General features: G+C 40.1%; 1 protein-coding gene across 8 annotated transcripts in view; it reads left to right on the plus strand.

Annotated features, from left to right (window-relative positions):
• The window catches only part of LOC119028631 (zeta-sarcoglycan), a 325,032-nt gene that overhangs the window by 268,491 nt on the left and 31,575 nt on the right, over positions 1 to 24,966 (plus strand). For all 8 annotated transcript variants that reach the window (XM_037114889.1, XM_037114843.1, XM_037114850.1 and 5 more), the window contains 2 exons: positions 6,140 to 6,262; positions 9,197 to 9,269. In XM_037114889.1, coding sequence (XP_036970784.1) covers positions 6,140 to 6,262; positions 9,197 to 9,269 — 196 coding nt within the window. The remainder of the gene's footprint in view (positions 1 to 6,139; positions 6,263 to 9,196; positions 9,270 to 24,966) is intronic.

Here is a 24,966-nt window from a genome sequence, read left to right on the forward strand (position 1 = left end):
CCAGGGGACAGTGTAGTATGTCACTGGCACAAATTATTTTTAGAGGTAAAGATGAAGTCGTAGAAATTCCCTTACACCTTCTATTATCAGACAGATTATTTCAGGTCAGCCATTATGTCTCCAGAAAGTCAATTTTTCTGATACTCCTGCAGAAGAGGCCTGAAGTCCCCCTAACCTTAGAGTCTAGACTGTGGAGCTGTTGAATGGGCCCTGCCTGGAGATCCGTTGTACTTTAATTCATAAAAGGTGAAAAATGATTTAGCCAATGGCCAGACCCAGCCAAGCACTGAAAGCAGCCAGAGGAATCTTAAAAACAGTCATAAAATCCACATTGAACCAATGCAAGGACACTAAAGCTTGAGTTATATAACCTCATCTTTTACTTAAGAGCCATAATGCTGCATTTAGCATATTGCCAGAATTTTGACCTAAGAAAAACTATAGTGTCATTTAAACAAGACCAGACTTTCTCTACAAGCCAAGGGACACATATTGCCTAATTTTAGAAGTGTTCCCTTGGCTGGAGAATGTATTAGCATTCATGTATGCAAATATGCTTCGACAGGGATATATGCAAAAACTATTCAAGACCAGACACACACACTTAGAGAACAAATAATTACATGAATGTCACATACTGTTTCACGCACTCCTGCGATCTCTAATCTGCAAGAGCGTGAGAGAAGGATACTGAGGGAAAGGGAGGTGAGGGTGGTAGGGAGGCGTAATCACGAAGCACATTGAAGCTGACTTTAATTAAAAATTCATCTTGACCTGTTTGGGAAAATCAACCATGCATAGAGTGTTTACTTGGCTTATCCACACTCTCCTTTGTACCTATCCCGCAATCCTTTTACAGTGTCCTCTTGCGTCACATCCCATCATTGCTAGAAGCCCTAATTTAAAGCCTTGAATTAAAAATCCAGGATAGCCAACCCATATAACTTTATTATGGCCTCAATGCTTTAATGTGCTGCTGTAAAAAAAGTTACACAGGGACCATTTTAATGTCCGCTCATTAATTACAGAACACAAATTGGAGAACTAAGAATTCCATTGAAGTATGTGGAAAGTTTAATAAATTCTTTATTTAATTTTTACCCTGTTCAGAACTTGAGTTGCAAGGAAAAGAGGAGGGCCTCTTTAACAGAGGCAGAGTTCATTTAAAGTTGTGATTAAAGGAACCTATAAATGCTTAAAATTGACCATCAGGCGCTAGCTAGTTTAGGGAGCCATGCTTCTGTAGTGTAACAGTGAGTCACTTTGGAGCACCATCTCCAGCCTTAGTGTCCCGAGTGTTGTTGATGTGCCCTTGAACTGGTGATAAAAACCCTGTTGTTTTGACAACTTTGACAGCCTCAACAGAAGAAGAGCGTAATAGCAGAACCTTTGCTGTGTGAATGCACCAGATCAACTGTTTACACATTCACAGTTTATACACACAGTTTATCTAATCTGCTCAAAAAGTGTCGCAATGAATAGTGTGTGTTATTCAGTGAAACAAATGTAATCAAACAAATGACAAATAACTTTGTAAAAGCTTTTTTATTTCTTGTTTTCTTCTCAGTCATCTCCTCATCACTTTTAAACGGTGAAATACTGACAGCCAGACCTAAAAACCTATTAAACAAAACTGAAACAGACAAGTTTTTTGAGTTACAATGTAGCAGGTCAAGTTACAAGTCGCAAGTCAAAGTTGAGTCTCAAGTCATTTATTTTCCATCAAGTCATCGAAGCACTGACTAGTATACATGTATATCGAGAATATTCTCTCTCAAATAAGACTTGGGGCAAATATGTGACAGAAATGTTTGTCTTGCTGCTAAATGGGCAGGTAGCATGCGGTGGATCAGGGGCAGAGCCAGTGTCTTCTTAGGTCGCTGGTTCGAGTCCCTTGGTCTGCATGTTATAGTATCGTTGGGCAAGATACTGAACCCCAAATTGCTCCTGATGTGCTGGGTGGCACCTTGCATAGCAGCCACCGCCATCAGTGTAGGAATGTATGTATGATTTATTGTGAGCGGCTTTGTACAAAGGCATCTGCTAAATGCCCTAAATGTGAATGCAAAACTATTTCACCTGCATCTGAAACAAAGTGGATGGAAGCAGTGACATTGAATCACATAGTGCAGTTGTGGCCTGTGACGCCAAAACAAAAAGCTTCTGAGGCACTGAAGGAAACTGCAGAGCTGGGTGATACTTCTGTTCACTATGACTATGGGTGACCTTACATGGAGTCACCTGACTGTCCGATAGGTGTTTCTCACACCACATTACACTGCCTAACACACCATTAATTAATTAATTAATTAATTAATTAATTATTAGAAACAGAAGTTGGATAATTAAACAATGCTGTAGGAGGCATTGGGATCTCTGAGGGCCCTTTGTACAGTTAAGGGAAAGGAGAAAGGGAAAGGGGACTTAAAAATCACAACCACCACATTAAATTTTTGGTTTTAGGTGGGAAAGAGAAGTTTTCATTCATTATTAACTGTGATACTGAAAGGATTTTGTTTGTATACCAATTTACATTTGGAACTACATTTGCCATCAGGGATTTTGTGTGACAGCCAGAAATGAACATGTAACAGCAGGCTGGCATGAATAGGCAAAACTTAGTTGAGCGTGCATGCATTATCCTAAATTGAATGCAGTGTTTTTAAGTGGTAATAAACTGAACGCAGGGCTCTAGCAGCATGGTTAAAACATTAAAATGGCTGTAAGGCACCCTGATGGCTCAGCAGACTGAAGCTGATGTGAGGATGTTGAAAAGTTCAGATCTGACTCAGGACCTCAGTCACATGCAGTGTACTGTAGTGCTTCTCTTTGTCATAGTTACTTCTCCTGCTCCTCTCATCATCAGTGGGTTATTTCAAAAGCTTTATTATTACTGAAGTTTCCTGCTGAGGGATTCACTCGTGACAACAGAGGAGATCCTGTCAGGAAGTGGTTATTTAAGTCAGCGCATCAATTAACATGTCTGCCTAACGAGGAGTCCTGTTGTTATTGGTGACAGCAGAATTACTTTGTTGTAACCAGTAGGAGAGACATTTACAGGCACAAATTAATTGACCAAAAGCACTTAATTTAAACATCAGATTTAAAATTAACTACCTGTAGATCACTAACAAGATGAAACAAAAGGACCAGATCTGTATTATTGGACAAGCCACCCCTCACATTCTCAACACCCAATGGTGTCTAATGTGTACAGTGACAAGAGACATTTAACACAATGATGTTATGTAATTTCAAAGCCTCTAAATTTTATTAGCGTCGCTGCGGAGAGTCTTGATATTCCATGCTTTTTGAGCTTTATTCTTTTGACGACTGTCGGTGTTAACAGACATCCAGAACAAACATTTCACAAGTGACTATTGCTATATTAAGCCTTTCTTCCATTTCGCGGTTTAGAGGATTACTGACTGACACATCAATTAGAACGCAACTCAAAAGAAGTTTCACAGCATAAAAAAAGAAAGTGAACGCATCAAACCTTTAATTCCCTGTTGCAACACCCCCACCGCCGTTCATTTGCATAAAGTAAAAAAGCTTGGCGGAGATGTTTCCACCGGCCAGCCTTTTCTCAACGCGATCACTTCAGACTAATAACTTCTGTCCATTTTGTCTCATGTTGTATGTCGTATTGCTTTGTTTTAAGGCAGATTTATTGTGAAATTACATTTTACAGCTCCAGCGCAAAAAAAGAAGACTGAGTCGTGACACGATAGCTAAAGACCGGATCCTTACAAAATAATCCGTCATACCTCTGTGTTATTTTCAGACAAGCCTGACACTGGTTGAGGTATTTGTCAATAGCTGAAAACAGACAACAGATTACATCATTGTCTGATTCTACTGCTCCTCTCCAGTTTGTTTGAAATGTGTGTGTTATACAAGAACTTCTCTTAAGTTTTTTTTTTTAAATTTTTTTTTATATAGTTCTCTCTGTTGAATTGAATCCGCCGATCTCCTGCTGTTTCAGAATCTTTTGTACGCTCCTCCTGAGAAGACAAGAAGACATTTCTCGGCGAATAAAACACTAATCTTCGGAAATGCACTGACTTGCACCCATGTTGGAAATCCACACTACGGGCTGTGTTATAGGACGAGACCCGAACAGCCAAAAACGACTAGCTAGATGTCTGAGACAGAAACTTCACTTCAGCTTCACCTCCTCTTTATCCCTCCTTCTCAAGCGTGAACCTCTCCTTCTCTGTTCTTTCATCTCCCTCTCACCAAACTTCTCCCGTATCTGTCAGCCCTCCCTCCCCACCTCCCCTCCATCTCTTAAGTCTTTGCATGCATTTGTGCCACACGTACACACACCTTGCTTTAGGGTGAGCCTTTCACAACACAAATCTCAATTGCTTTTTCACGTAGTTGGTTGAGGACTGAGAGGCTTAAGGAGGGAGAGATAGACAGGATAAAGACAGAGAAGGAGAGATGAGAAAAAGAACTTAATCCCAGATTGATGGCTGCTAATAAAGTTTGATTATTACTGACAAGGCACTCTGGGTTTCTAATTGACACTTGTAATAGCCTGGGAGCCCAGACAGTGAAGTAAGGGGGTAGGCAGAGAGGGAGAGAGGCTTTTCTTTAGGCTCAGCAGGGTTGGAATAGCAGCACATCACAGTCCAAATGACAAAATGAAGGGAAACATTGTTGAACAGAATGAACTGAGGGCAAACTGACATTGAAACCGCTGCCGGTGATTTGTCAAGTTTGTCAGTAGATTGATCAACTTTTCAGACCTCTCTGCAGACCTTCTCTTGAAAAGGTCTACAACAAATCTACTGAGATTTTCTAAATCTTGTGTGTTGCCACGATAAACTGTGGTCAATAGCCACATATCTCCACCAAAAGGATGGGGATATCGACCAGTTGACCAGAAATTGTTTTAACATGTTCTCGTTGTAGTTGCAGTGAGGACAACATGAAACATAGCTCTAGTTGGATGGCACACTAGTTCCAGAGAAAGATCAAAGCAAATTCTAAGGTAGCTGCGGTAGGTGATACTGGATACAAGATAGTTGATTGTAAATCTCATTCGCAGGTAGTCAAATATTAACGCTTGGGTTGGGCTGGGAATGAAACTCAATCAATTGTCTTTCTCCAAAATCACCCACTGCACCTTTAAATAGGGCAAAAAAGATATTCCACAATCATAGATCCTCCATGTTCTTTTTTTACAGTGATACTGCAGGGTACCTGAGCACTTTACCTTGTGGAAATGTAACCTTGATGCATCGGTCACTGTAAGCAGCTCATCTCAACTTTTTTCAAGCAGGAAGGAGTTTGAAATAATCATTTTCTCTCCCCTGTCTATTGTTCCTCTGCACACAGATTGTTCAATATGTGTGTGTAAATACATGTCTTCAACAGTCTTCAACATGTTCCACATTTGCTTTGTCACACTCTACATTTCTCTGCAAAGGATATTTGTGTCCTGGAGGCATAGTCACAGAGGGAAACGTTTTACACAGACTTTACAAACTCCAAACACAAGGCAGTCCTGTCTGACTGTTTTCTTGTGTTTGTAACATTTTACCTCAGAGGTCCCTGCTTACTATTCATCTTTACTGTCATGATGTGGGCTCACAACGTGCCCACACACTATTTTACAAAAGGATTAGTTAACACTTGTCTCACTGCTAGCAGCATGCAGCCCTGCAGAATATGTTTTGTGCAAAAGGCTTTTTTTTAAATCTTTCCTCTGACATGTAGGAAGCAAATGGACTTAACACATAAAGTGTTAAGAAGCACTTTATTTGAACAATGTCACAGCGTCATCTCTTTCCAGAAACAGTCGCTCCCATATGTTGGCTAATCCACAGAGCCCATTGTCAACGGTTTTCATATTGGCATGTGTTCCTACTGCTGACATGTTATCTCGCATCATCTGACTTGTTCAAATATCTGTGCTGATTTTGCACTGGTGTCAAAAGACAAAGCGTACAGATGTCGGGGTAGAGAGTTCACATCTAAATGTTAGTTGAAGCTAAACCTCTATGCAGTGATGAAGCTGAAAGGTGCTCTGGATAAAATAATCTACCAGATGTGACATTTGAGGTTCTGGTGAAATCGTTAACCGTGTGTCTCTTTTTCTCTCTTTCTCTCACACAAAATCTCTCAGGGTCAGAAATGGTCGAGGCTCAGTGTCAGAGGTTTGAAGTGAGGAGTGCGGATGGAGAAAGAGTTCTGTTTTCTGCAGATGAAGAGGAGATCAGCATTGGCACCGAGAAACTCCGAGTCACAGGTACAGCACACACAGTATAACACATACTGTATGCTAACACAGAATCACCAATATGTTTTGTTTTTTGTTTTTTTTCTCCACTGTTTTCACAGGTTGTGTGGGAGTTTTAAACATTTAGTAGCCTCTGTGAGGCAGGTTTTGTATGAATGGGTTCTCGTTTTGTTTATCCTTTACATTACACTGTTCCATTTCTCTACAGGTTGAAGGAAAAAAGACAAGTGATTTTTTATAAACAATCCTAGATTTAAAATAGTGTATTTAAAATAATTGCAGATGTTTTACGAGTACACATTCAACATATTTATGACAGCTCAAAGATACACTCAATGTGTTTTGGTGAGGAATATTGCATTTAGATATAACTTTGTCCACAAGAAAACTCCACAAGACTCCTTTAATGTTAAGTAAGTTTAATAAATCTCCTTTTTTCCAGTCCAGATTAATTTATTAGGAGCACCATAAGACAAAGAGTGACAGCTTCATTGTCTGATACCCAGAATACTGCCCTAAACTGAAATTAATTTTGCGTCCACATATCTGACATACTATAATTATGACACTGACATTTTCCTGACTTGTTTCTGCCTGAATTGTAATTAAAAGGGCAGTATCAAAGAAAGGGCAAAAAGACACTGATCAATGAGTGGCCTGAGCAAAGCCAGGTGAGTGTAACTGCAGAGAAAAAAGGCAGAAGCAATTTCAAAGAAATAAGAAGAAAAACGAAGGCGCGAGATGGGAAAATTATCCTTTGGTGAACTGTATTTCTCTCGCGCATTTATTCATTCTGTCTCATTAAATGAGAGAGAGAAAATCAAGTGGCGGTGTGCGCGTGCATGTGTCTGCGTGTGTGTGCATCCCATTTGCTTGTATAAATAAGTCAGTGGCTCTGATATTTTATTTTTTAGAAACACACAAAATGTGCATTTACACAAACACACAATTTCAACTTTGTAGGTAAAACACACACACACACAGGCCTGGATAATTGATGTGCCCATTAGAGGCACTCTGAGGGAATGTTGCCATCAGTAAGTGTTTGACAGAGGTGACAGACGAGTGGCTGAACAGTGCAAAGAATGCAACATAATCACTTCAGCTCATGCACTGACAATCAGTGGAGTCGTGCCATACTTGTGTCAATTTTTCAGGGTTATTTTTTTAATTTAGGACAAACAGTCTCTTCACACATTTGCTGCCCTTTGCAGTAGCGAGACATGTACAGCAAAGACTGGATAGCTAATGTGGCAGTTTGCATGTGAGCGTGCTGTTTATGAGAATCAGCCAATGGCAGCCGGTGCCATGGCAGCAAGTGAGGTGATACTAGACGGCTTGATTTCCATGTCTGAAAATATAAACCCGGTGTGAATTATGCTGGTTCCAATGTCCTGGCTCTGTTTTGAAAACACTTCATGGGTATTATGAACCACGACAAGTGCCACCCAACAAGTTGACAAGCTGATGAACATTTTTAGTATGCGCAGCAGAGTACTCGTGAGACTAACACAGACCACTGCAATTATAGAGATGAAACCAAAAGTATTCAGAAGCTGGTGCAAACATGGCCTCTGTGTTGCCAAAGTGAGAACATTATTGTATAGCGTTGCAATCACATACTGCCGTCTTCACCACTGATGACAGAACTTGAAGATTTTTTCTTTAGTGCAGTTGCCCAGACACAGGTATGTGCAGTGCTCAGAAGACCATGGAATAAACCAACTTTAAGTTTTGCACCCTTCTGGCAGCCCAGTTGCCAGGATATAATGTTAGCAGTTGTGGTATCTTTAAACTGCAGATAAAGTCCAACATTTGTACCGCAAATGTGGCATCTTGTGTTCACATCAAATACTAAATAGCTGGCTGTCCCATCAGGAGGTGGACAGGGAGGTGGTGGCGGTATTACATGCCACCAAGGTCACACCAGTAGATATTAGTTGATAAGGACACCTGGAGATATTTTGAGCCTTATTTTTAATGAAACCTGCGGAAATTCCCAACCACTTGCAATTTTTCACAGGAATCCAAGCAATTTCAATCCCTAAAACATGGTATTTTAAGCCAAACCATGATGTTTTCCTTCCCCTTACAAGCTTTTATGCCTAAACCTAGACAGTGCATAAACACAGTGTTGTGACAAGAGAGAAATAGACAGACATAAAGTTGCAATATAACAAAATGTTTAGATTGAACTTATCTGTGTTTCTTTAGAAACATACAAAGCTAGCATTTATTCTGAAGATTGTGTTGTTTTTGGAGAGACAGTCTTCATCCTCCCCCAGGTCATCCCATACTTGGCATGTGCTGCTTCAGTTTCCAACGATTTAATTAGCTGTTTGTTATCTTTGGGCCTGCCAGTGGGAAAAATTGCCTTGCGCAGTATTAAATTTGCAGCAGTTCTGACCTTCCATCATGCTTTATTCAGTCTCAGCTAGAGCCATGACCAGCACTTTCCCCAAGCATCTGTTCGGGGCTGCAGGCTAAAGCGGAAGTGCTTGCTGTTTACAGGGGGTTAAAGACAGCATTAAATCAGAGCCAACATTTTCTATAGCACAGTTATGCTCTAAATTCTATGTAAACTATGTTGCATAGTAACATATGGTGTCGGGGCAATGTATTGCCACCTGGGTGACATTTTTATGAACGTATCAGGAACAGACACTGAACATAAGGAATCAGCACAACTACTTGAAGTGACTTGAAGATATCGCCTTTGAACATTTACACAACCCAGCTCCCCATCCTCCCCATTTTCCTACTACTCCCAACATGTTAACAGTAAATGTATATGGCTACTGGAAATAATGTTGATTTTGATCATAATTTGTATGACACATGGAAGATCTGAGCACTGCTTTATGCAATTTAAGTGTTTGCCTGAGCTGGCAGGCTTTCACACAAAAAGTGTTTTCTGTTCTTACTTTTTATCCACCTCTGCAGGGAACGAAGGCGTGGTGTTCAGCCATTCTGTAGAGACTTCACATGTGAGGGCAGAGCCTTTTCAGGACCTAAAGTAAGTCCTCTAAATTATTTGGTGTTGGCGTGTGTGTGTGTGTGTGTGTGTGTATCGAACAAGCAGCCCAGCCGCCTGTCACCCGAAAACTTCCCATTTTTTGTTAATATTTTAGTTGTGGTAGAATATTTATGATGTGTGTGTTCTTGTGAATAATTACTAAGACAGTAACACCACAAATAACAATTTTGGGAAAAACGTGTTATGTAAAACTTTAAGCTGCTGACTTTGCTGACTAGCTGGGCCTGTGGTACAGTGTGCAGTTCGCCACAGACAGATGTACGCTGCCGGACAGGCCTAACTTAGAGAACAAGCCCCCTCTGAGCTACAGTGTACAAGGGTGACGCTGTTACCACTGACACATGCGTTGGAACACATGTAGTGCAGGAGGTTTGCTCCGTTTCTCCTATTTACATTTGGATGTACTTGAATTCTATGAGGAGACAGTTTGCATCAGACCAAGTGGTCAAGTGGCCACACAGGCTGCTGATCCTCCTGTTACTGCATTAGGATGGATGTTGGCAGCGTCTCTGTGTTTGACGCCTCACTCATCTTGAAACACTGTGGTAAAATGTGGCTGTTCTGTACAGGCCAGGATAGAGCTTAGTTTATTAAAGCATATAGTATACTTAATTATTATTCTTGATTTAAAGAATTAATGTTGAAGCACACAGGTTGATGCTCTGAATCTGTGCATTAGAAGCTGAACCTTGTAGATAGCCTCATGTATGATATAGTCAAGCACATTGTTGTGGGAAGTTGGGGAGTAGCATTTTGGGAGAAGTACCAGCACGTTACAGAAAAGTGCTGAGAGTACTTTAGTCAGCTATGAAGTGTCTGGAGAAGAAAGGAGGAGGAAAAAATGTCTGTTTTCATGCAATATTACTGCAGTGTCATCCTGCATTATTCACAGCAGAGTTTGTTCAGTCTTAAAGGGTGGTTTCCAGGTACAAGACATGCTGAAGTTATAATCAGAGATCCCCTGTTTATGGCTGGAAGCTGTAGTCCTAGAAGATCTACTCTACCCGCGATAAAGCTGCTTGGACAAACCCGCTTGGTGTGCCTGTGGAGTGCGTGCACAGCCAGACAGTTGAATGTAATTAATGGAAAAAGCGGTGTGACTATGCTTTGTGCTGAAAAGTTGAGACTATTTAATCTGTCCCTTCCTGCAAAGTTGCACTCAAACTCAGTTGGAACATGCAGAGAGTCTCCTCACACACATGACGTCATCTAACACCAGGCTACACACATTTCTCGCAGTGAAAACCCCTATGTATAAATGGCACCGATAGTGATGGACCACACTCGCTAAATGTCTTCTCCTCATCCCCTCTGCTGAAGGCACATATGCCATACTAATGCCTCAGCCTCATTTGGGGATTATCAGACAGTGTTTAGCTGAAGTGGCATTTGGCCAGGGAGGAGCACACAAGCAGAGAGGAATGACGGGGATGAGATGGAGCTGGAGAGAGAAACAGAGGGGGGGTGGAAGAAGAGATGAGGCATGGTGGAAACCATGATGTGTGGAATGCTCTGTACAAGAGAAAAAGTAGAGAAGACAGAAACTGATATAACTGACTGAATAGAGAGAGAAGAAGCAAGGCTGAGGTAAGGGTGATGATGAGGACAATCAGAAGACAGAAGAAAAAAGAAGACAGGGGGCAGAGAAGGGTGACAGGGGGGAAATGTTCAGGAGGAGGGGACGGAAGTTGGCGTATATACGAATAGATTAAATCGAAATGGCTCCTACAGGGAGATTGAGTTGTAGCAGCAGCAGATAATAGCACACACCAAAAATATGAATGCACTCAGGGTGTGCAAATAGCTAATGTTCCTTTCTATTGAGGCAACTGTAAAATATGAAGTCCAAGAAATCGAACAAAACTTTAGGGCCATTTGTTAAAGTGGAACTTTACCAATTTCCAAAACCAGCTTTGTATCACTATAGTTTTGCTATATATGCAAATGGGAAATGGTAAACTTCTCTCCATTTAGCCGGCACACACAGCTCCCCCACATCTGACGGATGACATGAGACGTGTCATCTGTCACAAAATGTGTCATCTGCCGGATTTTAGGGCTGTTGTATCAACTGCAGATTGTTGTTTCTCATTTTATATACATGCATCTATGGACACAAAGGGTATAGTTAGATTGAGACAGAGTCAGTACTCTCTGTGTCTCTAGTATTGAGTTATGAACATCTCGTCAAACTCCAATCAAACTGTAAAACACACCCCTGCCCTTTTCCTCTATTTTCTGCAGCATAGACAGACCAGTTATATCCAAGGGCCATATTTCTGGCAGAGAAAAAACTTCTTTAACTCAAAAAGTTGCACTATTTCTTAAAAATGAAGCAGTGAATGTGGTCAGATAATGTTTGGTAGGCTGACGATGCCTCACGGCATGCTAGCCATGATCAATTTTTTAAATCTGAGGCATTGTAAAACAATACTGGGGGCTTAATGCTCTTCTTAAGCCTTTAATTTCTTCATTCAATAATTGAATCATTCTGCATTAAAGCTTGGCAGCTGCACCATCGGTGGCTTCTTTTTCTCTAAAGCATTCACAGACACCTTAATAGAGTCTTGTGAAGCTAATATCCTTTTCCCTCTGTTGCAGTAAGTAAATTGCTTGCTGTAGTTGATGCAGAAATTTAGCTCATTCAAGTGGCTGTTTGTCTAAGTTAGGATTGTCTGAACCGAGGCTCTCTTCTTCAAAACATGCCTTTTTGTCAGTTTCCTTGAGTTCACATTATCTTTGATTTTATCCATTTTACCCCTTTTTTATATATATATATATATATATATATATTGAGCCAGTTCAATGAGTTCAAAAGGGAAAGACTGAGGGGTGCCCCAGTTGCTCAGTGATCCTAGATTGTCAAAAAATTGATCTCCAAATCCTGGGTTTGAATACCGTGTGGGGTCTTTGTCAAATGTCCAATTCTCTCTTTCCCAATAATCCCTTTCTCTTCTGGCTTCATAATTCCAAGCAATCACCTTTGAAGAAATCGAAAAGAAAAAAATGTGTCAGACATAAAAAAGAGGTTCAGAAACTGGGAGAAAACGAAGTAACTTGGACACAGAGAGACAAAAGACAGCAAAGCAAATATGAGTAGTAGGTGAGGAGTATAGGGAAAAACGAATAGCATGCTGAGGGATCAAAGGAGACAAGAGGGGGGAGGCACACTGAGGAGTGGGGTGAACTGGAAAGAGTTAGTTGAAGGAAAGTGCAAAATGATAGAGGGAGGCGTGGGGTTAGGTTGGGAAGAAGAGATACGGAGAGTAGGAGGAGTAAGAACATTGGGTCAATGGACGGGTCAGTGCAGATAAGCAAGGCGATGAAACCTGTGGTGAAGGCCTAAGGAGAAGCAGAAAAAGCACCTCAGTGACTGTTGAAAAATTCAACACAGCAAATTCAAATTACCCTGCTTCATTACTTGTTCATCATTTTAACAGATTTTAAAATTAACCACATGTTTGTGGAGTGGAATCAAACAAATTATTGCTGTTTAAAAACCACTTCATGCATCACTTCGCCTGAATTGACCCTGCTGACACGAACAAGACATTCACCTCTTAACAACATGAAAATGCAGAGAGAATTGATATTCACATTAATATAAACAACCATCAGAAAATACATCCATGTAAACATCATACATCTATAAACACATGCATTCATGTATAATTAAACATAGCTGTGAAACATAGCATAAAAGTACAGACACTTCAAGCACTCATTAGGTAAATCTCCATCATTGGAGTGCCCACAATTACACACACAAAGAGCTTATGTATTAAAAAGCACATTAAAACACAAATTTATGGCATGCATGAAGTGAGACCACTTATCCTCACACGACATTGTCCGTGCAACAGTGCGAATATATCACGAACAGGAGGAGACACACATAAAGTGGAGCCATCACACACATTGCACTGATGTCTCCACTGCATCACAGACTGCAGGGTTAATGAAAACCATAGAAAAATAACACTGATAAAAAGGCGATTACATGCTTGAAATACTTCCCCCTCTCTGTCATCAGTCATTAGCTGTTAAATGGTAGGGAAAGAAACTGAAGCGTAGTCATCATCAGAATGATTTTTTTTATTTTTTTTTTTTTTTTAGTTTTCAATTGAGGTATATTCAATATGAATACATATTTCACGTTGCTAGTAGGGATTGTATCAAAATCAAAAGAAAAAGCAAGTTATTATGCGCTTGTTTCACCCTAGATTTAAATCTAGTTTCGAGTTGTATCGTTGTATTGTCTTTTTTTCTCGTGATATCTTTGTCCCCATCTCTCCACTTCCCAACTCTCTCTCGCTGACTAATGCACCGATTCACACTCGTGCTTTTCGTCTTTTCTCGTTCTCATTCTGTCTAGACCTTCCCGCATGTGCATTCCTTCCCTCTGCCCCCGTCTCCCCCCTCTTTTTTCCGTCTCGTTATGAAAAGTAGAGCGTTATGCAGTGAAGGTAAATGGGACATGTAATGAGCGGATTGAAGTCCATTTAAAGCTAATGATCTATCTTACAGTCTAACAGTGAGTGAGGGAGAGAGGAAAAGAGGGAAACAAAGAGAGATAGATGGTACACACATTACATGATAAAGGACGGGTCAAGAGATTCGTGTCACGAAAGATACTGCACTGGTCAATCTGCATCTCACATATACACTACAATATATAAACAATATGATAAAAATAAAGTTGTTTCTTCACATTTTATTTTCAGTAGTAAGTCATTTGACTTCATTTTTTACTTTGGACATAAATGAACAATGTGGGGAACAAAACTAAACTGACAAGTTTGAGGATCAAACATTTCTGTTGTTCAGCTCTATCAAAATAAGAGTACTGCACTACCAACTTCAGCCCAATTAAATATGACAGCATCTTTATTTGCATTCCCTCTGTGTGGCTGGGCCGAAGTAGAAATAACTATAAGCAGTCTTGAAGTCATGTTATGTGTCAGTCACAGTGACCACAGTGGGGTGCAGCTGAGATTTCTATCAGTATCATTTAATATTCTTCACGAGTCTCGTCCTGGATAGCAGACGTGACTGAAGCTAAAGAGACATGAATGCACAACACACGGTGCTAAATCTGGGTTATGCTAGTAGCACAGAAATAAAATGCTCAGCAGTCTACTTTCCAGAGAACACTCCAGGAACGTTACACTGTGCCTTTTCAAAGCCGCTGGTGTGATGCCACTGTAAGCCGTGTTCACACTATTCTACCGTTTTCAAACTGCTTTTCCACTTTAAAGCGTACGGATAGCGGCCGGGAGGCAGACAGAAAGCAGTCGCTTTGGAGGAAGAAAAAAAAAAGTGCTGTGCCTGGCATCTTTTTGAACGGCACAGTTCAACATCTTAGAGAGGCATTCATGACAGTCGCTGACAAAATCACATGAAAAAAAGAAGCGGGGATTGACGATACATAGGCAGCCGACAACAACCACAACAAACAGAGGGAAAATGGAGGAAGTAGCTGTAGAAAAGTTGGTGGTGGATGTTTGTGAAGCCCATAAGCCGTGAGTTTCTTAATTTTTTTCTTAGTTGTAGCTTGTACCGTTTACTGATAGAAGAAGCAAGTCACTGTGATAACAAAACACCTTTTTACTATCAGCACACGATGCAGCTGAGGCAGCATTTTAACTACAAAAACCACAAGAGTTTGAGTGCAGCATTAGGTAGACGAGAAATGCAAAGAGCACAATATTTACCAGACATATAAAATGCAAAAACAGGATACAGATTGTCCAGGAAGATTACTTTACCTCATTTTCAGTCTCAGTTAGGTTTGGACGATATGACTGTGAACTGGCAAAAACCCAGACATCAACATTCTGTTAGTTTATCTATCGGTTGATTAATGAATATCTATTTTCTTTTGGGGTGATTTGAACGCCACAAGCTAAGTGCAATCAACTTTCATTTTATTGGAGAGAGGACAGAAATCTTTACAGCAGATATCTGCAAAACTCAGCACACAGATTATGTGGCCCGTTAACCAGTGCCTTGGCTCAAAATGTGATTATAGCAGTTGGTAAACAAGTAAATGAAGCGGGCCATATTTCTTCCTCTCTGTACCATGTATCTCACGTCAGTGACATCTGTATCTCATTACCAGTTAATTATTTTGCATGTAGATAAAGAACAGGCAGCAAAACAACACAACAGGCATCAGCATACTGGTGAAGGATCAAAACTAAACAGACAAGTTTCAGTGTTTAAGGTCTGCTGGTACAAATACACCGCACAGTAGTTTCTACTCATATGAAGTAGGATTATAAAGCTTGAGCTGTGCCAAAGCAGTTTGCTGTATGAAATAAATGAGCTGCCAGTGTTTTTCCATGCTGTGTTATTGTTGGTCTGATCTCAGACTTAATCAAACCATCACTCAGTCCTGAGTGACATCAGTGAAGATCAAGACCATGTTGTGACTAAATCAGAGGCAAAGTGAGCCTTAAAGACGCTGTCAGAAATGGCAGTTATCTTTGAGGTGCATCCCAACCTGTGATTGTTGAGTACTTCCATTATTGTGTGTGTGTGTGCGTGTGCGTGCATGTGTGTATGTGTGTGTGTGAGTTTTGTGACTCAATGTTTATAATGTAGAAACTTTGATTTGAGTTGTTTCTTGTATTTGCTCCTTGATTGAGAGTATTATTTAACTGAAATTGCTTGCACCTCTACCTTTTTTTATTCGTTTGTTGGTTTCATATCCTTAGATTTGATTTTCTGACAACTTCTCACTTGGATGTGACTATTCCATGGAGATGATAAAGTAAAACTGTCTTTGTTGCTGTTTGACATCATATCATTTTTGTTTAGGCAGATGTCTTTATTTGTCCCCACATTTTGAGAAAAGAGTGTTGGGGGGGGGGGGATAGTCTACTGAAAGGGAATGAGGATGTGTTATGGTTTAGAATTTACAGTGTTTGTGGGAAAATTTGTGACATGAATCCTGAAATCACTCATTAAACACTGACAGCAAAAGGGAAAGTTAGAGCAGTGAACCAGCCTTGATGGTGCTGCAATCTGCATTCTTTAATATAAATCACATTTCAGTTCTGTCAGTGTTTTAATCGCCAAAGTTGTTCCTTTTGCTCATATTTAGTGTTTTGGCACTGTGTTTGCTGAGAATTGAGCGACTGAGCAGTATATTTCTCCTAATGAAGTTGTTTGTTGTGTCAAACATAAATACAACCAAATGTAATAATTTACTCATCCTTTTTTGAAGGTTTAACACTTTGAGAAATACATGGGTGTATAAAGGATGTGGCTACATGGGTTCAAAAAAGTTATTATGAACACCCCAAGATATATAGACCTTTTATGATGTGTATATCCTTTTTTCCTTCCCGTTTGAGTTGGTAACTTTCATATTTTTCAACACAGGTATGACTGAAGGTCATCTCATGCATATGCTCATACTGTATGCTTAGGTCACCAAAAGAAAATGTAAAGGTCAAAGGGAACAAGTCATGTGTGTCCACATTACTTTTTTCCTGTTAAAGTATAGCAGTCACCTTGACCACGACATGCATAATTCAGCATAATCCAAGGCAAGTGGTCTGTGCCTTAAGGGTGCTACCAAGTGCTGCTACCAAACACAACTGCAAGGGAAAGCAATATTTTGACAGAGTCACAAAAATCAATCAACAATTAACTGACCAAAAAAGTTTGAGGAGTCTGACACAGCAACACCACACTGATGCTAGTGGACATTGGGTTACCTCGGGTCTCTAACTTCATCTGATGTTTGGCTCGACAGCAGAGAGAAACAAGCTGCTGCACGGTCAATATCTCCCCGTTTCAGTCCACTCTTTCATCCTTTTATCCCTCCCACTGTGACTTCTTCTCCTCTATCCAAGTCCTGGGGTCATGAGAAGGCTCCCCGGGGATAGTCAGCCCTAACACAGGCAAGGGCATCGGAGAGGGATTTGTGCTCTGTGCCCCTTCCCCCTGGCCCTCGGTCTATTTCCATGTATCTATCCTTCCATCCGAGAAAGTTAAAGGGGACTGCAGAGGAACAGAGCCCTGTCAGACTCAGGGGCATGGGAAAGGATTTTATCTTGAAAGGGTAGAATACAGTCAGATAAAAAAGTGGGCTTGGGTTAACAGTAAGGACAGTAAGATATGGAACAATGGATTTTATTGTCAAAATTTAGTGCAGGAACATTTCTGTGATGTTACTATAATAATAACAAGAACAAATATTATTATTATTATTAGTTGTAGTTGTAGTAGTAGTAGTAGTAGTAGTAGTAGTAGTATCGCAAATATGTCTAAAGTTACGTGAGGCATTTTCAGATCTACCTCCTCCTCCTTGTTGATTTCCAGGATCTAAAAACTTCTTCACTTAACTAGACAGTTGTAGGTGTGTGTCTTTTTTTCCCAAAATCAACATAAGCACCTTTATTTTTTTTGTACATTGAGCAGCAAGTTCTTCTCTGAGCATCACCATGAAAGATTGTTGATTTCCATTTTTTGTTTTGGTGTTGTTTGCTGCCATTGATATTTCCAATATATGAGTTTCCCCATCACAGCCATTGCATAAGATGTAAACCACAGGTAGTCATAAAAAAGATATGTCTAATTAAATACTGACTTGTTTAACCTGTCAACTACACAGTGTATCATGCAGGGTACTTTTAGCAAACCTGTTTTAGTTTCATTATAAGTGAAAGTGGGGTAAAGGGAGTGCTTCAGCTGATGGGCCCTAAACTGCCGTTTACCTCAGAAACACTAGATCAAACCCCATAACTGGCTAGGGAGATCTGCTCTATCCATCCATCCTTTCCCAAGTGGAAAACACCCAATGCAGAGCAATGAGAGTAATTTATAAGGCTGAGAAAGTGTTTAACCCTCCCTCTCCACAACAACTGCTCCCCAAGGGTGTTTCTGTTAATGAGAATGTGTTTTTATTTCACTTTTATGGCTTTGGTTTTGTTTTGTTTTTTTTCCCTCTGCTTTTTCTTACTGTCTGTGCTCAAGACCTTTTGCATAGGGAGTTCAAAACCTCACAAAGTCAAAGGTGAATTTGTACTTTGTCTGCCTCACACTCTACAGTTGTCTAATCTGGTGGGTTTTAATCCTATCCTCAGGGAGGCAGCTGGTTTTTGTTAGTTGGCAGGTAATTAATTGATTAATCTCATTTACCTGGTGTCTCCATACAGCAACTTACTGAGTTGTCAGAATTGAGCCAACACTTAGAGAGAGCTACTTCTTAAAACAAAATAAAGGACAATCTGCTCTGCCCTCATTCCTACTATTTATCTCTTTATACGAACAAGTAAAAGACTGACCTCTATGTGTACATTAAAGCTTTCCAAGAGAACTGTGCTCTTATTTGGCCTACGATCCATTCATTTCATCCAGCTTGCTGTACATTGTCTTCTTCTTCCTGCCCTGTTATATAATGAATGAGCAGCTGTAGTTTTATGATTTTAAGTTGGGACCAAAAGTTGTTTTACGTGTTTTTCTGTAGTACAGTTATAAATGACAAGAGCACTAATGGGACTTAATGGCCCTTAGTCCTTGGGGTACTTGCAATTTAACCCAATTACAGAGTGTAAAATTTTACGAGTCCTTGAAGTAAGGATTGGGGAAATGATTCACCCTGTGGCCCCTGTCTCCCACCCCTCTGTCACCCACACATCCAACAGTTTGCTCAACTCTGAACAAGTTTTTGAAACAACTTGGGTTGACATTGAGGTCAGAAAATAGCTTTAATTACTTAATTTTCTTGTCGTGAAAAAAATATTTTCACGGCATTTCCGCTTAAACAGACTACAAACCAGTGGGCACAGACAAAGACGAGTAAAAAAAAAAATAATAATAAGTGATTCTAAGCACATGGTATGCTCATTATCTTGAATACTTAAATGACCCAAAGTCAGAGGTTTAACAAATAACTCACAGTGTCTTGAACCTCGTTTTAGAGGAGTACACTTGACACTTACATTTTAATTGAGGTTACAATCCTCAAATGCCTCGTAGAAACAACAATGTGATCTGAATTAGGCCCACTTCCTACGCAAAATTTAGAGTCTCAGAGCGGAGTTGATTTAACTGGGTTTTCGTGCGAGCAGCCGGATGGAGGAGCCTGGCGTGGGATAGCAAAGTACACCACCTAATTAGCTAAAAAGAAGAAGAAAAAAATGCAGAGAGTGAGCCCGCCCCTAGCTGTTTTTTGATTAAAAAGTTGGGGTTTGTGTCAAAGTAATTGGAAATCATTAAAATTTAGAATGAGCCACAATCTCTTTGAACTGTGCCTTCGGGAAGAGCTCGTCTTCACACTAGATTTCCCATTAAAGAATCACAGTTCACTTGAACAATGCCTGTGTTTTTATGCTTAGGGTCAACTTGAAATGATACAGGAATTGATTGCAAGTTTGACAGAATAAATACCTGTTTTTGTCTTGTGTGTGCCTCTCTTCACACCTTTCATGTTTTTGAGCAGTGATCACCACAGGCAGTGCCATCTCTAAAGAAAATGTGGAGAGTGCTATTTGTCGACCGTGATTTTCTATCACACAATGAAATTGTCAGACATCAGGTAAACCAAAGCTCATACACTTTTCTATAATTTGCTGTCCTGCAATTGGTTTTTGGAGGCATCCAACACCTCTCTTTTCCTTGGTACAACAAGGACAATCAGACCCTGCCCTGCTCTGCTCTGTCTCTTATTGATTAGACACACAGGGAAATCAGTGAGAACAAAGAGAGAGAGGGATGGCAAGCCGAATAACAAGCGAGCACAGTTATGGGAACGATCCATAATGTATCTGACTTTCTGTGTGTGTTTTGTGTATTTGTTAGAGTGTCATGTTCTACAAATGGAAGCAGTGCTTTTTCCCAGCTGTGGACATTGGATATTAAGTGCGTTGGATTTTAGGGAGACGAGCTGATATGATAATGATGTGACTTGTGGGGATGTCCTGAGCATCCCAATATGATACCTATATTTTTCTATAAAATACAGCTGTGCTCTACATAGCTGGGGTACAAATTATTAAATCCAATCCAAATGAGTTTAGATACCCTCGACAATTTAATATCTACATGACTGCCTGCTTCTCAGTTTTTTGTTTTTTTTTAACAGTTGATTGTCAGGAAAAGTTTGTAAAGAGTTCAGTTTGAAACACTGCAAGGGGCAAACTGACTGTGTCTTAGACAAAGAACATCAGAAACCACCAAGGACTACAATTGTATTACAAATGAGCACTTTAGTTAGAGAGTTCAGTTTTGGATTGTAATCAAAAACATAAAGCCACACATTGTTGAAGCGGTCAAAAGGACTACTGATTTGTTTTATGAATGAATGCTTTGAGGGAAACGTAGTCGTTACCTGATGAGACTTTTTTTTTTTTTTCTTGAGCAGGAAATGCTACCTTTTTTGTACACACAAGGAAGTCATATGTAGGTGATTAAGGTCGATGGTGGGCTTACAAAGCACAGTGCATTGATTCTATAACTCACCTGGTGATGGCAGATCGCCTCTTTCCTCGCCTCTGTTGCCAAGTGCTTGCTCCTGGGGGAAGTTTTGTTCTCCTTATATTAACGTGTATGATCTGGAAAAGATCTGTATGAAAAGTGTAATGAGATATCTGCCGTTGGCCACTTGCTTGGAGATCAGGATTTGCACCTTGAGTTAAGCTCTTGAATGGATTATGGTGTTGACTGAACACCAACACATCCTGGCTCTTGCTTTTATGTCATGTTGACTTTTTCTATTTTTTGAAGCAACAAAATGCAACTCCCTGGAGAAAGACGGTCGATCGTTGAGTCTCATCCTCAGATCATCAAATACTGACATCAGCAGCTCGGGTCAGACTCCAAACCAAAGCATCACCGGCTGCTTCCACGGAGCACGTCTGCCTCACATTGCGGCTGCGATCGGCTCTGACGGCAGTGTCCGGCCACGTCAGCCGTAACGCAACGCAGACGTGCCGAGCTCTCCACGAGGTTTATGATCCAGAATCAACTCTCCACTCCGCCTCGCGGAGAAGACATGCTGAGTCTATTTTTGACAGAAGCGGACGGCAGCCGTGTCGAGCTGCGCAGAGCAGATGGAGCCAGGCAGGTAGCCGCATGGAGGACGGAACAAAACAGTGCTGCACACATGAGGTCGCGAAGATGTTAGTGGTAACAAGGGGGGATAGTCCTGGAAGATCTTGGGATGAGAATCAACAAACAAGTTACATTTTCCTTGAGATCCTAATGCATGTTCCTCTCAGGTGTAATTTGATTTGAGGATTGACGTCAGCCAGAGGTCTAAAATGTATTAACTTTAACTGAAGTCAGTGGGCTGTAGTGCAGAACGCTCACTGTTGTCAGCATGTGCAGCACTCATCATGTGACTGTGGACGTCTCCTCTTCTATGTAACGAACTGCTCCCACAAGTCATTGCTTCTTATAAGAGTGATTTTTGTTTATTTAAATAGTTGACAGAGCTATGGAGCAGCGCCTCAGTAAACTGTAGACGTTGTTGTTCTGTCGTTGTTTGTCTTTGTTGATTGTTGTTTATCTTTGTTGGTTATTGTTTGTCAACTACTGTTTATCTCCGGATGCTGTTGTACACATCTTGAGGGGGAATATGTGAAAACAACAACGCCCACTAAATATTCAACAGTCTCACCATATTGCCACGCATCTGTTCCTTGTGTCGGTTTCAGTGTGTGTGAGTCTGTGCGTGTATGAGTGTGTGTGTGTGTATACGCGTAAGCTCAGCTCTTGTGCATTTCCATGTGTGGGTTGCAAAGATAGACGGCTGTTAATATCAGATTTTGCGACAGAGCCAAATGTTCCACTGTGGATAAAGACTATTACAAATGGCTGGAGGCTGTTTTGGCTAGACACCGAAATCGCAGCAGATAAATAATGTTAGAAAACGCCAAACTCACATACACATGAATACACACACTCACATATGCTCGCTGATATTCAAACACCTTGTATGCATCCACACACTCGCTCCTCATCCACACAAAGCAACACGCAGCGGTATTGTGCTGCAGAAAATCTGACTCTGTGGGATAAATTTAAGGCAGGAAAGTGAAAAGATAGAGAATATGCAGTAAAGCACACTGACAAAGGACGGCTTTTGGCTCTCTGCTCGAAAAAGTCAGCACCACTCTGTCAACTACATTTGGAAACTGTAAGTTCCATCTGACCGGTAGCTGTACAAATATTCAAATATGCACCAAAACTTTTTTTGGTAATACATTTCTAATATTCTGTGTTGCTAGTCTGTCTAATAATGATTAAGGGATGGCGTTGTTCATCAGAGCAATGTATATACACCTGCTGGCCTGAGGAAATTCTGTAGTTTGAGCAACAGTGTGCATTGTAACTATTGAATTAGTTATTCTTTCATTTTGTTTTGTTTTGTTTTTTTTTTGTTTTTTTATCAAACAAGCTTCAAATTAAATCTTCAGAAAAACAACAAATGACTCAGAATAAGGTAAAGACACCTGAGTGTTTTGACCTGCTGGATACCCTGTAGTGATGTGGATGAACTCAAAATCATAATCAGGGGATTAATTATGAAAAAGATTAAAATAACAATGGTTCAATGGAAAATATCCATATTTCTGACACCGGTTTAAGACCAGTATTGGAATTAAAGATGTTACCAGTGACAAGTGCACAGAGAGGATGTGTTTTGATGGTTAGATGCTCTTTGGAAGACATGATGAAAATCAATGAACAATGCAATGGGATGTTACGCCAAGACAAACTGACAGTGTTTTCCGTTGGATCTCAGTGTGTTTATGTGGATTTGACTCCAACTTGCTTTATTTCTGACAGTGTGAACTGCTCCAGCTGTCCATCATCACAGTTTCCAATTTGTATTCCTCTTGTTCTTTTTGTTAATTTGATTTCCAGTTTGCTGTTGTGCTGTAAGTTGTTGTTGTGTTTTATAATTTGCTGTTGTGCTATCCTATTTGTTGTTTTGTTTTCTGTTTGTTCATTTCATTTGATTGAATTGCACTTAAGGGCAACTGTAATCTCAACTGTAACTTGTATTAACTGACTAGAGTATTAACACAAGTCCAGCCACAGAAATGTAGTAAAATTACTGACCTACTAAGACTTTCCCATTGCCCATTTCAATATTATTCTTTCATTTTTTATCATTTGAAAAGGCTCATTTTAGTTTTGATCAATTCATATTACATTTTTTTGGCAGATTGTATGAGTTCATGTTAGAATTTTCTGCAGCTCAGTGATCCAAGTTACCTTGTCAAAGGTCATATTTTTGTAGGGATGTGATTACAGAGTGAGAGAGTAAAGATAGAGAGAATCCTGCCTCAAGGCGAGGAGGAGGAAGACACACTGATGTGATGACTAAGGCATTGAGGCAGAGAAAAAGAGCTAAGGCTTTCTTTTCACACCCTCATTCTGCTTCCTAACTTTTCTCTTTGCCATGTTCTTTCTCTTCCCTTCTCTTCCTGTCCACTAGGGGGAGGGTATGACCCACACTGTTTTATCTACCTACATCTATGTGTCTAGTGTTGTTCTTCCTTCTCACGCTTCGAGAACTTTCTTTTGACTACTGTTTCCTTCCTCTCCTGCTCTATTTTTTTTTTTACAATCATTAATTTCTTCATCACACACAGTATCTTTCTTTGATCAGGTCTGAATAAAACCTAAAAGAATGATGCATCTTTCCTCTCAAATTCACCGAAGTCAAAGCTCAGAATTAAAAATTACAGTCGCATATATAGTCACGTCTCTCTGCACCTCTTGAAAGATTTAGAAGATGAAGTTTCACTTTCCTCAAACACACTTTCTCCTCATTAATTAGACTTGGGCCAGTGCTCACTTGTCCCTAAAAATCACAGATTTATTCATGTGCATGTTTCACCCTTCAAAAAGTAAAAATCTTAACAGACTTAAAATTAGTTTTCAACACAAATCTCGGTTGCAATTTTTTTTGTTTGTTTGTTTGTTTGTTTTTTTTTACGATCACTGAATGTAAGGTATCTCATATTGTTGATTTACAGCGTGTAGATGTTTTATTTAATTTTTGTTTGAACTTTGTGCCACTTTTTTGACATTATCAGCACAAAATGATGCAAAGCAGTGAATCCTGTACATTAAAGTGAAACGGTGCCTTTGCCAGGGGCACTTTATCAGTTTTTATGGGAGCAGAGTGACATTCACAATCTCAACATATGTTCTTCCATCTGTATAACCAATAATGTGAGCAGCTAACGTTGCACATTTGCAGATATGCCTCTAACCTGTACATTTTTTTTTCTTCTTTCTAATCCCAATATGTTCTGCTGTGGCAATTACTTATCAAACGATCTTCAGTACCGTGTATTTGTGCTTTCCTTATCTATATCCTTCTCTATTCTGCGGCAAACACCCGACTTCCCCACAGGGATCATTAAAGTTTCATCCAATCTTTAGAGAAATACAGGATACAACACCATTTGCCAGGCATATTAAATAACAAGGAATGCAACAAGGCTCTGTAACTGCCTCTTAAGCTCTCTTTGCCGCCAACAGGAGTGATCGTAACTGAAATTGTTCAAAAGCGTACTTTTGCGTTTGCTGAATATTATTTCTATCAAATGAATATCTACTTACGCCTGAAAAAGGTGAGTTTTTCAGCTTTCTGAGGCGCTGCTAACTCCTGATTACATCATCAAAAAAGCTGCTAGATTAC

Source organism: Acanthopagrus latus, chromosome 1 (genome assembly GCF_904848185.1).
Source record: "Acanthopagrus latus isolate v.2019 chromosome 1, fAcaLat1.1, whole genome shotgun sequence".
Lineage (NCBI taxonomy): Eukaryota > Metazoa > Chordata > Actinopteri > Spariformes > Sparidae > Acanthopagrus > Acanthopagrus latus.